The 13908-nt window shown below is 41.3% G+C and overlaps 2 protein-coding genes across 2 annotated transcripts in view; both read right to left on the minus strand.

Moving 5' to 3' along the window:
- Positions 1-8831, minus strand: part of psmd1 (proteasome 26S subunit, non-ATPase 1) — a 36658-nt gene extending 27827 nt beyond the window's left edge. Inside the window, exons 1-16 of the mRNA XM_004561961.6 lie at positions 8641-8831; positions 8029-8072; positions 7697-7770; positions 7223-7392; positions 6853-7061; positions 6563-6706; positions 5429-5655; positions 5050-5110; positions 4283-4411; positions 4051-4139; positions 3866-3944; positions 3538-3711; positions 3274-3385; positions 2390-2586; positions 1900-1995; positions 1388-1452 (exon numbers count right to left, since the gene is read on the minus strand). Coding sequence (XP_004562018.1) covers positions 1388-1452; positions 1900-1995; positions 2390-2586; positions 3274-3385; positions 3538-3711; positions 3866-3944; positions 4051-4139; positions 4283-4411; positions 5050-5110; positions 5429-5655; positions 6563-6706; positions 6853-7061; positions 7223-7392; positions 7697-7770; positions 8029-8072; positions 8641-8656 — 1886 coding nt within the window. The 5' untranslated portion in view covers positions 8657-8831. The remainder of the gene's footprint in view (positions 1-1387; positions 1453-1899; positions 1996-2389; positions 2587-3273; positions 3386-3537; positions 3712-3865; positions 3945-4050; positions 4140-4282; positions 4412-5049; positions 5111-5428; positions 5656-6562; positions 6707-6852; positions 7062-7222; positions 7393-7696; positions 7771-8028; positions 8073-8640) is intronic.
- Positions 8832-11361: 2530 nt separating this feature from the next.
- On the minus strand, positions 11362-13658 carry LOC101479646 (uncharacterized). Its single transcript, XM_004561957.3, has 3 exons — positions 12777-13658; positions 12145-12243; positions 11362-12049 (listed from the first exon to the last, which is right to left on the minus strand). Exons 1-3 carry the CDS (start codon positions 13540-13542, stop codon positions 11952-11954), a joined length of 963 nt encoding a protein of 320 aa, XP_004562014.2. The 5' UTR covers positions 13543-13658; the 3' UTR covers positions 11362-11951.
- Between the last annotated feature and the right edge of the window lie 250 nt (positions 13659-13908).

A 13908-nucleotide genomic window follows, 5' to 3' on the forward strand; every position in this document is an offset into this window, starting at 1 on the left:
GGTGAGAAATCAGAGAAGAGCAGGCAAACTAAATAGCTCTGGTTCACAAGTCTTTCTAAACACAGAGAAAATTTACACAAGGTTTATGTAGCGGCCGATTGATCACAGGATATCACATGGCCTTTTTGGGCTTAAAAATGCACACCCTGATGTTTGTGAAGTGGCCAGGCAGTCTGTTTAGCACGAGCCCTGCTCTATGGTGGGTAAACACTGATGTTAGTGGGATAAATGCCTGTAAATAACTGGAGAAGACAGTTAAAGTGATAAGGACCTCAGTGGTGTCATTGTCTGACAGAGGAACATCATTCATGAAGACCAGTAACTACTACTAAACTAAATTTTGACAACTCATTACACAAAATATAAAAAACACAAGGTCAGCCAGGAAAACTGAAGCAAAAAAGAAAGAAAACCAAACTGTTTCTGTGTCAGTAGTGACGTAGTGAATAACAAGAACCTGACTGGTTAAAGCCAACTAAGCTCCAGGACATCTGCATGGAAATGACATTCACTGGTTTCATTCATTTGCCAGCTGCTACATTAACACTTTTGTGTTAGCCAATCAACCAACAACACTTCACTTCACAAGTTAAAATCCCAAACAAGCTAACTGTAGTAAAGCTAAATAAAACTCCCACAAGTAACCAAGAGATCAGCTGCTTGTAATGATGGAAAAACTGGTAAACTCCCTGTTCTCCTTCTAGTTTGTGGGGGACACCAGAGTATCCACAGGTATCGGCTTTATAAAGTTACTGTGGCAGCTAATGCTATTAACCTTAATACGGATGGCTATAGTTGTGCCATTTTCTTTTGCCGTAAGCATTCTGCAAGTCTTTTAAGGTAATGATTTTTATTTATTAATTTACATATAACAAGCATCTAAAATCACACTGAGTTTCTACTATAATGCACGTGCCTCTTTGTGGAGGTTGTTGTTCGTGTGCCAGCTGCGTTTAAGATAGACAGCCAGTTAGCGGCAGATGTGACACACACTGAAATCAACAACCATAAACCATCTAGCTTTAATTCTACCTCCCCTCAGCAAACAAAGATAACTGTGCAACTGTTTAAAATAAACGGACGGACAGCAAACTGAGCACTGGTTGGTTGTCATTATATAACTTTTTTTAAAACTCTTCAAAAGATTAACATAAAGAAGCATCATTTGTAATAACAATGATATTTAGAAAACCCTTCAGAATACCTTCCTTTTACCAGATGCATGATTTGATCTGCTCAAATAAGTATGTCTTTGTTCAAAGGTTGTGTTTTGCATAAAGCTGGAATTTTGGCACAAGTATTGAGGTTTTAAAGAGAAAGGCCTTTGGTGCATGCGGAAAAAACCAAAACAGAGCGTTCATAGTTTAAAGAATGGGGTCTGGCTTACCTGAACAAGATGAAGCCAATGGACTCGACAGCAGCCCGTCTGACATCATCATTCACATCACTCACCTTAATAGACAAAAGAAAGGCAGTCAATTAAACGGGACTTGATTTAATCTTAAAAATGCACATCCCCTGCTACTCAGAGTAAAAGAAATATGCTCTACTATTAAGCTGTCTAATAAATTTAGTTAGCACCAAGTGCCACCTGCAGGACAAAAGTGGTTCACACCTCTGCAGTGATTTCTGTTAGCAAAGAGTTTTGCAAGATCATCCCTGAAAGAATACAGTGCTTTAAATAACTGGCACTAGTTTAATAACAGCAGCTACTAAAGCTTTGAAAAAAAAGACAGATTAAGGGAGAAAATAAACAATCATACTTTTGACAATATTATGACTAGCAGCTATTATGAGGCCGGCCATTAGTGGATCTTCCATCCGCTTCAGTGCCATCATTATAAACCTGCACTCCCTTCAGTGACAGTGTTGTAAAGAAGGAAAAAAGGAAGCACTCACAGCGACATGTAGCAGGCGTCGGATGGCCTTGTTGTTCCCAGAGCCACAGTATGCCATTGCCACAGTGTACATACCAGAGCGCCGCAGGATGGGGTCCTACCGTAGACAGTGAAAGAAAGCAGAGCTTTAAGACTGTGTCTGGATACACAACTAAGATCAACATAATTTGAGTAATTTCCCACATCTAGATCTTGGCACAAAGTACAGAGGAAGAGTCTCACATGTGATGGGAAATACACACAACCTGAGGTTCAGTAAGTGCAGACGGGATTTGATACATCAAATATCGGCACAGTGAATTGTGAGCTTTACGGAGAGTAGTGACCTTTATGAAGCAGACTGAGATTCTTTCCATTAAAGAATCAAACTTCTATTATTTTCTAGATATTGGTAAGTTGACCCTATGGCAAAGACAATTGTCACTTTTTTTGACAGAAGTTTCAACCTGATGGTGTACATAATTTGATTTTTGAGTGTTTTTTAGTCATACCTTGTCTCTACAGAGGCTTTCAATGAGGGCATCAGCCTCCTCCATACGTCCATACATGACCATGGCAATTCCTACTGCCAGGCCACGCAAGATCTTCTCGTGCTGCGTCTCCTGAGCGTAGCCCACCATGTCCTCGATCGCCTGAGCCGACTTGGAGCCCAGCATGACGAGACCAAGAGCCAACCCTGCAGCTTCACCTGGGAGGTCGCAGAAGCAGAAAAAATAAACAATAAACATGTGGAAGAGCATTCAGCTCTAACTTTATTGCACACACACAGCTAGGCCTCTGAGAAAGGGGGTGACAAAGCGGGGGAAATTCCACAGGTGTGAAGCCTTTTGTTCTGTGTTTTTGAGGATGGGGGAAGAGACAAGGGGCAATCACGGTAAGAAGAGATAAGGTTATAAAAAATCTCCCACATTCTGGAGAGGGTTAACAGCTGTGAAAGTACTTTTGTCTGACTGTATTTAAACCAGGGCTGTGCTGTTCATTGGTAGAGAGACTGCTGTCAGTGCCCCATGATGGCGGCTCTCTCCAAGCATGCTTGTGTTTATTATTAAAAGTTGTTGGCCTACTGCTCACTGTGTCTGTAGGCTTTGTTAATTAAAATTCCATAACACATCACACAGGATTAAAAACAAACAAAAAACCCTGCTTTTTTTTGGTCCACATACAATTAAAAAACATAACAAAACACATATTTAAAACGTCTGAAAGTTCTACTCTAATAAGGGACGTAGCAAAGATGCTCAAAACAAACAAAAATAAAAAACCAAATCCTTCTTTGTCATATTTGTAGAAACATTATTATTAGTAAGCAGAACAGTAAAAAGCAAACTGGGGCTTTAAAATTCAAAAAGCCCCTTCACTGACAGGGCCTACGTACCAGTGACAGCATCATCCTGGTAGAGGTTCGACTTGAGCAGATCGTAGACATCCTGCCTAGCCGTGCCCAATGCAGCCAAGCCCAGGCCAAGAGCACCGCCATGACGGACAATCTGTGACCGTGGAACAGAAAGCACACCATCAGTGAGAGCATAAAACTGACACAGAGACTTAAACTAGCTCCTGCTCTCTAAAAAGCTTTAGCTGGGGCACAAGTGTAACATTTATCTGACAACCAAGCATGAAACCAAACCTAAAAACTCACATCATTGCTGGCGTTCTTGAGTTGACTGAGCAGGTAGTCAATGATGTCCCCGCCATGGTTGGCATGAATGAGGCCCAGGGCATACAGCCCGCCTCCTTCCTGGTAGGCAGACCCAGGGGAGGTATCTTTGGGCAAGTAGGTGGCCATTAACTGGAGCGCCTCTTTTTCATGACCCTGAAAGAAAGCATTTTCAACATTTTGAACATTAGAAACATTTTAATCTTTGTCTAAAACATTCTGAGCAGGCAGTAAGATTAGAAAAGCATAACATTAGAACAAAATCCTTTCTGGTTTTCTTAGTATTATCATCATTGTGCCAGAACTCTACCTTGTGGATGACACCCAGACTTGCTGTCGCTGTGAATTTTGCCCAGTTTGTTGCTCTTGCCAGCCATTCTAAGTTTTCTCTACAAGAACAAAAAACACTGGGGTTATAGTCACTCGAAAACAACACGTTTATCAATATCCCTCTGTAATCTTTTCAGTGTTTTATCATCCTCCCAGCACAGTTACCTGAGGAACTGGTCACTTGTGGTTCCTGTGTGCATGAAGGAGTTGGCTATAACCGTAGCTGTGTGGCACACTGAATTTCGAACCGCGTCCTGGAGTAAAAGGAGGCACAAAAATCAGGGAGTTTCAGGAAGTGGTCGCTACGGCACATTAAGTGACCTCAAGCAAAATGCAGTTCATCTGGTTGTAAACAATCTTCTTCAAAACTGCACATTACACTGGCAGCGAACGTTACCTTTGTGTTTTTCAGAATCATTAGATCTGTATTGTTATTTCGAATTAAGAATTGTAGGTGAAGCTCAATGGCCATCTCCCCACTCAGGATCTTGATCATCTTTGCATTCTGGTCTTTGGACTCATCTTTCTGTAAAAAGACAGAAGGACAATGTGACAGGATATATTAAAGGCAGCAAATCAGAGTGTATTTATTTAACCCCCCTCCCCCAAAAAACCCCCCAAAACTACTGTTCAATTGATTTTCTTCTTTCTACTTTCAACTTTAACTTGAAGTTTTATATTCATTCCTCCCTCCCAGCATTCAATAACACTATCAAGACTGCAGCTAAAGGCCACACTGAGTTAGTATTGATATTTAGTAAGGTAGTACTAATGATGTGCAATCTGCATTTTTTCTTTGAACTTTTCTTCTCGACTTTGAATGCTTAACTAGACTACACTGCTATATATACACTTGGCAAACACGATTCTGATTCTGACTCTAATAAACTCCTTTTAACTCGCAGTATATTTTAGAATTCCTCATCAAGTTTCAGGATTACTTTTTGTTATTCCTGTGAGAACCGTGTGGCTCTAGACTTTTCCAGATGATGCCAACGCAACCAGTTTTATGTGCATGTATACAAACTGCTTAGCGTGACTGTGATTGTTAGCCTTGATCACATGACAAAGCTGTACTGATTATGGTGAACATGCTTTGTTGTGCAGGCTCCAGTTATCAAAGATATACTGCAGTTAAAACCCCCAAAAATCCAAACTGCTAACCGTTTCTGCAGGCTTTCCAGCAGGTGAGCTGCCAGCTTTGTCATCGGTCTCCATTGCATCACTATAAAACATACAAGAGACAACAAGTTTCAGTCTGTAAGATGTGTGTGTATTAGACTCAATTCAAACTCAATCTTTTGTATTTCTTTACTTTAGTTTGGTTCATTTCAGAAGGTTTAAGATGCCCACCAGAAACTTAGTGGGCTTTATTCTCACTGACAAAGGGTCAAAAGGTTTTCCCACAATACAGCATTTTAAAATAACTCTTCTGCAGAGAAATGCCTTAAATCAGAGCCACTATCTCTGAAAAAGCCCAAGACCTATAAACATGAACCAAGACAAAGTGCTTCAGAATTAGTCACTCTTTGTCCCTGCCTACCTCTCTTTGTCTGGCGTGGGCACAGTGCCTGTATTTGTGGAACCAGGGACTGCAGGAATAGGTGTCCCAACGGTACGCAGGTTCTGAATGACAGAGGACAGAAACTGCTGGCTGGCACTCTCATAGAGGTCAAAACAGATCTGGTAGGCCATTAGCAGGTTGTCCTCCTTCACCAGCTTCTCCAGGATATCACTCACAGCCTGCGGATCATCCAGGAATATCAGGCACTGGAGTGGGGAGAGAGAGAGATAAGTGGAGAGGGATGTTAGTTTGAAATAGTTTGGGAAAATCTATTAAATTAAAGCTGTACATGTGATCAACATACAGCAGTACTATCAACTATTTTAAAAATCACACAAATAACTCTGAGCATGACTCAGGGCAGATGTTGGTTTGGTTGACTGATCGTTAGAGATTCTTATCTAACAAAAAATACCTGCTATAATGCGTGCCTGAAAGTGAACTCTCTGGAATCATGAAGATTGTGATTACATATAAATTTTGATCTTATCATTTGGAGTTTTCATTTTTCATAACGTCATTTTAGTGGCTTTCAGCAGCCTTCTCCAGAGACGTTAAACCTAACCATAACTTGGCAATCTTTGGATGCTCCGTAGAAACCCTTGGGTTTTCACCTGGCATCCAGATTCATCTGTATGAAGGAATTGTGCTTGCCAAGAAACATATAAATTGGAAGTCTACCTCTTCTACGAAACTAGATTAAGGATGTTATCTTTTCTACAACTGGAAGAATTATGCATGTGTAAACCAGATATTCAGGGGAGATTTAATAGGAGATGAGGGCCTTTTCTTCAATAATACCATATTATCTCTTACAAGCTGTGATCTTTACTTTTTTCTCGGCCCCATAAGATGCAAAAATGTTTTTAATATATTTTTGTTATATTCTTGACAGGTTTTCTTCATGTTTGAGAACTTCGAGAGTCGCACTGTCTTAAATTCCCTCCGTATGTTTTCGTGCCTGAAAGCCTTTTATTTCTTTTCTGTGTTTGTGTATGCTGTCACAAACAACAAATCAATGGATAAAACATTGGAGGGGGAAAAAAAGAAGTGAAAGCACGATCACCCGCGCCAGTTTCCTTGGCTCAGGTGTTTGAACAATTCATTTGTTACCTGACAGACATTGATGAAATCGGGTTTTTCCAGGTTCATGTAGAGTTTGACCAGCACCCTCAGCACGTCGTTACGGAACTTCTTGTTCTGCGTCAGGGACATGCACACCTTCAAGCTGTAGGCAAGGAGGCCACTCACATCATTCTGGAAGGGAAGTGAAAAGAAAGAAATTCTTAAGATGAAACGTTAATAACCTTGAACAATCAACAGCAGTAACCAAAGCGTAAATCTTATTAAAACTTGTTATAAAGATCCAAAATAATCTCAAGTTAGCAGAAAACTGCACTGACTGATTCTAAGATGGTTTTCTCAAACATGTCCAGACGTCTTGTTTCCAGGGCGATGCCAATGGCCTGTTTATACTTGTGATCGTCAAGGCAACGCAGGAACATCTTGTTGACAATGCCCTCGAGACGGGGGTCTATGGTTTTCTTCTCTTCGCCCTCTGGCAGCTCGGTATTCTCCACCCGCAGCTTGGTGTAATGGTCGATGCATTTGGCTGCATCCACAAAAATAACAAGTTATGTAGGTAAATATATTTATTTCATACATACTTTTCATTAGAAAGCAACGGAGGATAAACCTTACGTCCAACATTACATCTTTATTTTACTTTGCACTGGTAAGAAGAGAAGAAGTCGTCCCCCCCCCCCCACTCACCAATGATGGTCTCCACATATTCTGAGTCATCTGTGACACTGAAAAGATCTCCTGCACCAAGAGCATAATTTAGAGACTCTTCAAAGGCTCCAAGATGGTAGAAAACCTTGGAGGCCACCAAGGCTGCAAATTCTCTACTCCGGAAAGACTCATCCTCATATAGGACTTCACTGTGAGGAGACAACAACGAGTTACATAAAACAAAACTGTCAGGAGCCATTTTTCTAATCACCATTGAGTAAATTGTAGATCAGATCAGAGATGATCAAAATCATTCAGTTCTGCATTTATTACTGAACTATGAGGGAGCTTTGAGGGAGAGTAAATACTGATGTCAGTGTCTCAGCATTTACAGGGAAAGTCAGTTAAATCTTTAACCCTACAACAGACATAGAAATAAACAATGAGCTTAAGTTCCTGCTGACTTATGTTACAGTACTGTAATAACTATAATATAAGCTCTTCGCTACTTACATCTTATCCACGGATCCTGAAATCTCAGCCCAAAAGTCATTCACAATGGCATCTAGCTTGTGCAGAGCAAACTCCTACAAGAAAAACAGACGTGTTGTTTAAATATTCATCTTTGTATTCACTTTTATGTAATACTGCATACACCAAATGAGTTTACATTTATGTCACGTAGAAAAATAAAACATTGACCAAAACTTGATGGGCCACACTGACAATTCATAAAAGTCAAGAGACTTTATCTCTGCAACTGTATCTCTTGTGGTGAGATAACAAGACATGAAAATCTCCCGTTACCCGAATATTCAATTGACTACCCTACAGCCAACTCTTACCTTAAGCTGGGGCTCATCCTCATCAAGGAGAGAAATAATTCCAGCTAGAAAACAAAAGAAATTATTAAATGGATGTTTACTTCATAAAATCCAAATACTTTTCTTTTGATCCAACGGTCATTTCAAATACTAAATACATTTGCAAATCAAAGACAATACATTCTAAGAATACATTACATTACAATACGGTCTGAGGAGATACAGAAGCTTATTGAGGATCAAATATAATGTTAGCCCAAAATCTGGCAATTTGAAGATTGTTTATAGCAATACTAAGATGACAGCAGCATTTAGGATGTATTCAAACACATAACGTCATCGGAAATTACGTCTCAGATGAAAGCAAAAATGAACATGTTTATCTATAAAGATCCATGCTGTTGCCATTACTGTAATTTATTTCCGCTTCCTCCATTTAAACAGCCTTGTAGTGATTAAAACCATTTCTGAAGCACGGGAAATCCACAATGAAATGTGTTTCTCCTTACTATAACTACTTTAGTAATTTTATATGTGATCAACGGTCTATGGTGGGCTGCCAAGTACTAGCCGTGTGACTCAGCTAAATCAATGGCAACGGCTAACAAAATAAAGCTACCTTTAACTACTTACCGGCAGATGTTATCATGATTGGCTCTTCGGTCCCTCCTCGGTCCCGCGTATCCTAGTGTGACGGCGAAATTTCGTGTGATTTGTGAGAAGTTAAAGAAAAGATTTGCAATATTTGGATATGTTTAACCACCGAACTGAACGCAGCCGCTGCTAACTTCTTTTTGTTCAACACTGCAAGTCCCTGTCTGAAGGACCCTCGGGTTGGCCAGCTGTAACTATGCCTGATTAAAAACGTAAAAAAATGTATACAATTCACGCTGGATTCATCAGTTGGACCAACATATTCCAGTTTTATAACTAATTAACATAAAGATAACGTAAATATTATTTGAAAAAATGTGGGGAATTTGTAAATGTAGTTGAATGTATCCGATTTTTACACTGGCACCTCAAATGGCGACCTGCCAGCCCAGCAGCTCTTCTACTAGTGTTGGGATTTCCGACTCTTTTTAGAGAACCGGCTCTTTCGGCTCTACTCACTAAAAAGATCCGGGCCCTGTGCTTCGTACGTCGCTCACTACATCCAAGATCAAATGAAACATCCAAGACCAAACTATCGCGCTAACCGTGAGCTCGCTAATCCGGTTCCCCGAACACACCTGCTGTTGACGATTAGTACAGCTGGATGAAGTAATGTGCGATCACTGGGTGTCGTAAAAGGGGATACGCATCGATAGCAGAAACAGTGATCGGCAACCCTCTGATTGGTCGGCGAAAATGTCGAAGGGGCGTGCTCGGTATTTTCCGGCAGCAGAGCAAGAACTCATGAGTGAGGGATGTCAGGAGTTTCAGAGTTTAATTAAAACGCAAGAGAACACTGCAAAGGCTGCAAAAGCAAGGAGAGAGGGCTGGCAGAAAGTTGCTGACAAATCAGACTCGTAGGTAATTTAATAATAATAATAATAATAATGGATTGGGTTTATATAGCGCTTTCCAAGGCACCCAAAGCGCTTTACGATACCACTATTCATTCACTCTCACATTCACACACTGGTGGAGGCAGCTACGGTTGTAGCCAGGCTGCCATATCGCGCCATCGGCCCCTCTGGCCAACACCAGTAGGCGGTAGGGTAGATCTATCATATGACACGATATTATCCAATATTATATGGCATTACATTACATTATAATACGTTATATTATATCCCCTTTCACATTAGAGCCACAACAGGACCCACAAGAACATGGGAACAAGTAAAAGTGGAATACAGGAGTATTCTACAGAATGGTAATATTTATCTCTTAGGTTGCTTTTCGTCTCTTGGCAAGGTAATACTGGCCTGTAATACTCTGTTAGTTTGTTCATCACAGCAACCAAGAAAAGGGCAGAGCAAAAAAAGACAGGTGGTGGTCCTGCACCCCCTCGTCAACAAGTTGGTTAAGTAAATAATACCCTCACGGGAATATCGATATCTCTCAATGAGCACACTGTCGCGCTGAGCTAAAGGATCCTGTCTATCCCGCAACATACGCTGTATTCTGAGGACTCTCCTTATCAATCTTGCACCTTCCGCAATGGGTTGCTCGCGTAAACGGACAGGACATGGCTGCGACAGGCTTCCCAAATCCACCTTCGCTTTTATAGCCGTGGTCTCTCATCTTGATTACACGAAGTAATTTACAATTACTACTCTGAAATATGAATTACATCTGTAATAATCACATACATGTAATAGAATGTTAATAGTACATTTCCCTTTTTTAGGGACTGACCTGTATGTATCTGTGTGACATCAATAAAAGGATCAAGTGCTGCATTATCTTTAGTTACATTGATGTTATTTATTTATGGTGAAACAGTGGTAAAATATCGCTGTTGCTTTCGTATAAATGAAGCGGACATACCTGCGTGGCCGCGATCTAATCCTGTTTACATAAAGTAAACCTGCTCCCCAGCAGGTTTACGCTTACGGCTCTGTTGCTATGACAGCAAGTCCCGGATGGGCTTCGGGGAACCGAACGATCCAGGATCACGCGAAATCGTCAACAATCTAATCCAGCTAACTCACTTAGCGAGGTACGAAGAACAGGCCCCCGGTGCTTTCGGCTCCCAACCGACTCTTCAGGTTGTTTTGTTGCTTTAATTAATTTATTATTAACCATAATATAAAATTATTCACAAAAGGAATTACTATTGTAAAGGATTTCAACTTTTAACTATTTAAATTTTCAGCTTTTTCCTTTTAAACAATTTTAAAGTGAAACAACACAAAACACTGCAAACCACAACACAATTAAATATAAATTAAAATATGAAAACAAAAAGAAGATACACATTCTCTGTCTTATGGGCCTGCATGAATAAACTTTCTGAATCCTTTATCATCTGCAACTGCACAAGGCTCGTGTGCGGAGTGGAGTGGAGAAAAAGTGCGAGAGAGAGGGTGAGAGAAAGAAAAAAAACAAACCCCACGGTTCCCAATAAGGAGTTGGCTCATGTCGTTCACTTCAAAGAGTCGGCTCTAAGAGCCGTTTCATTCGCGACCGACACATCACTATCTTCTACGTTTCTGTCAAGACAAGGCAGGTCGCTTACAAACAGTAAATTAGCACATCTGGCAATTAAATGAAGATCGTGGAAGCCAAGGGGCGGCGTGTTTTTCATGCAAAGTTGTATGACAATACAGCTTTCGATGACTACTAGTTGTCACCCAGGCAGTTTTTACTTTATTGAAAGAATAGGCAAGGAGTATGTGTTTTAAAACAAAGCTGAACACTCAGGCAAGTCCAATGATGTTTATTTAAAGGGATGAATAAGTCAGTAGGCTACATAAATACAAGTGACATAAATCTCGTTACAAATATTGGTGGTCCTAAAAGTTGTCTCTAAGACACAAAATCCTAATGAAAATGAAAAATAAAATCTTAAGTAAAGCACCCAGGGTCCCTGTTATCCAATTAATACGGTTTTCCGGAAAATTAGTGCAGTGCTTCTAGGCGAGAACGTGACCTGGATTCAGGTAAACTGTGCGAGATTTCACATTTTAAGGCTTTTATCATGTCAGTTGATTTTGTTCTTTAATTCCCTGTATTTGATATACACAAGTTCCCTGACAAACAGTGAGCCAGGAATCAAGTCCTGTATCATTTTATAAGAGTACTTATGCTGTAAGCCGTCTAACGCTTTCTCAACACATAACAAACTAATGCATGTTTCAAACCTGACAGTGTTTAGGTGGCTTTGACGTGACAAGAAGTATGCTGGCTCATAAGAAGTGGGTCCCTGAGCATCACAAAGAAAAATTGTAACACTGTAGCAAAGCACTGAGGTCAGCTTCTCTTTTCACAGTCTAAAAAGCACACAGGTTACATTAGCCGTCTCCTCCAGATGGATCTCCATTCAGAGTTGGTCCAGTAGACAAGGCACAGGCTTTCAGAGGGATGCCCTCTTCTGCACTTTCAGCGTCACCTGAAAAAAGACAACTTGTGAGCTTGCAGTGAAAATAAGTGACTGCAGGACTGTGGTGCAGTTCAGGCATTTCTCTGAAGTTACTTTGCAGCTACCTCTTTGCTCGCTGCTTGAACCTCGGTCTTCTCTTCTCCTGTGGCTGAACCAACGTTGCAATGGCCAGAAAACTGGGTTCCCTTCATCCCTAGTATTATCTGAAAGGCGATAAGAAGCGTTTAACAATGTGGCAGCTTTTCTAAGGGGGCGACCGTTTTGTGAATGCTCCCATTGTTTCCTGGCCTTTGCAGCCCTGCCTGGGAAGAAAAATGTGTGCAGTGTGGTCTTGTGAGTGTCATGAAGTGGCCTACACAAGAGTGAGCTCTCTCATTAAAGTACATTAAAGTATGTCCTGTATGGACTTGAATTGAAGTAGTGCTCATTGGTGAGCATACAACGATCATATTATGAGTAGTGGAGGCTTCGGTATAATAGTTAACATATTATATCTTGGACAAATTATGCTGTTTGCCTCTTGCTGATCTAATATGCTGTACATTGTACAATATTCCCATGCTGGCCTGGTGAAATGTGCCAGGGTTCAAACTCCATGTTTACAAGCATGTGTCCTGCTGACATGGGTGTGTGCGGTTGTTGCAGATGGTCACACTAAAACATTTTTTTTTTCTACACACTGCATGAAATAAATAAGCTTTTCTGAGGTTTTGCTACAAGTGGAATGTGTGTACACCTGCTGCTTGAGATGAATGTATAACTCTGCAGACGTTTTTCTTGATGCTGAGCATTAGGGTGTCTGTCTTCGGGATGAAGCAGCCGACCCATATCGCCTCTGATGCATGGTTGTGGAACACCGAGCGGATCAGACGCTCCAGAAGCTGGGCGCACCGGCGCGTCTCGGCGCTCTCGTCGGTTGTGTGGATTAATCCAATCAGAGCTGGCCGGGCGATTGTAGCGCGTTTCGTGCGTGCCTTTACATCCTTGAGGATCTCTTTTAAGCACACCTCGTTTGGAGCTCGGCCGATGAAAGTCTGTCTGAAGATGAATATGATGACAGGGGAGTCTATCGCTCGCTTCAGGCTGTGACTGTTCGCCCTCCTCGTTGCTGTCCTCTGAGCATTGCTACTACCCGCTGGTCGTCTCTTTTTCTCTCTGTCCTCTCCCAATTCCAAGTCCTTGGGCCTCGCTGTTAGATAATTTTCATTGCCCTTTCCAGTCTCCGCCTCGCTGGAAACGTGGTTTGTACTTGCTTTACCGCCATGATCGCTCGTCGGACTTGACTGGGGGCCACCATGACCGTTTGCCACCAGACTGCCGTCGTGAAACATGTCGCGTACGAACTCCTGCAATATTTTGGCGTCATCTCCGTCCAAATCTTTACTTCTGCAGACATCACTCACCAAATAAATCCTCTCGCTACCTCCAATTTTCGCTATAGCCTTCTGAAACTCCCTCTCCTCGTCCGGTAGCGTGTCCCTCAGTGACTCCTCGTCCGCCATCCTTGCGCAATTTAAGCTGCGTCGATCTGTTTTATTTACATGAATCGTCAATCCATTGCTGGAGGGTGAACCGGTGAAACTTGTTTACGGTCATCAGCGGGAAGGGTGTGTGTGTGTGTGTGAGGAGGAGGGTGGGGGGGATCTACTCGCATTTGTATTGGCTGATCCTTTTAGTGGGCGTGGCTAACCGTCAATAACCAAACGACAGTGGCTTGATAATGAAGTTAATCTTTAATGGATAACTAGACAGAAATACATATTGGAAATACATTACTACCAATTATCCTAGAATATCATTTAACAGCAGTCAGAGGGGATGAAAGGGGAAAAATAGTACAGTTTTTTTTTATTTTCTAAGAATTTCTT

Source organism: Maylandia zebra, linkage group LG15 (assembly GCF_041146795.1).
Source record: "Maylandia zebra isolate NMK-2024a linkage group LG15, Mzebra_GT3a, whole genome shotgun sequence".
Taxonomy (NCBI): domain Eukaryota; kingdom Metazoa; phylum Chordata; class Actinopteri; order Cichliformes; family Cichlidae; genus Maylandia; species Maylandia zebra.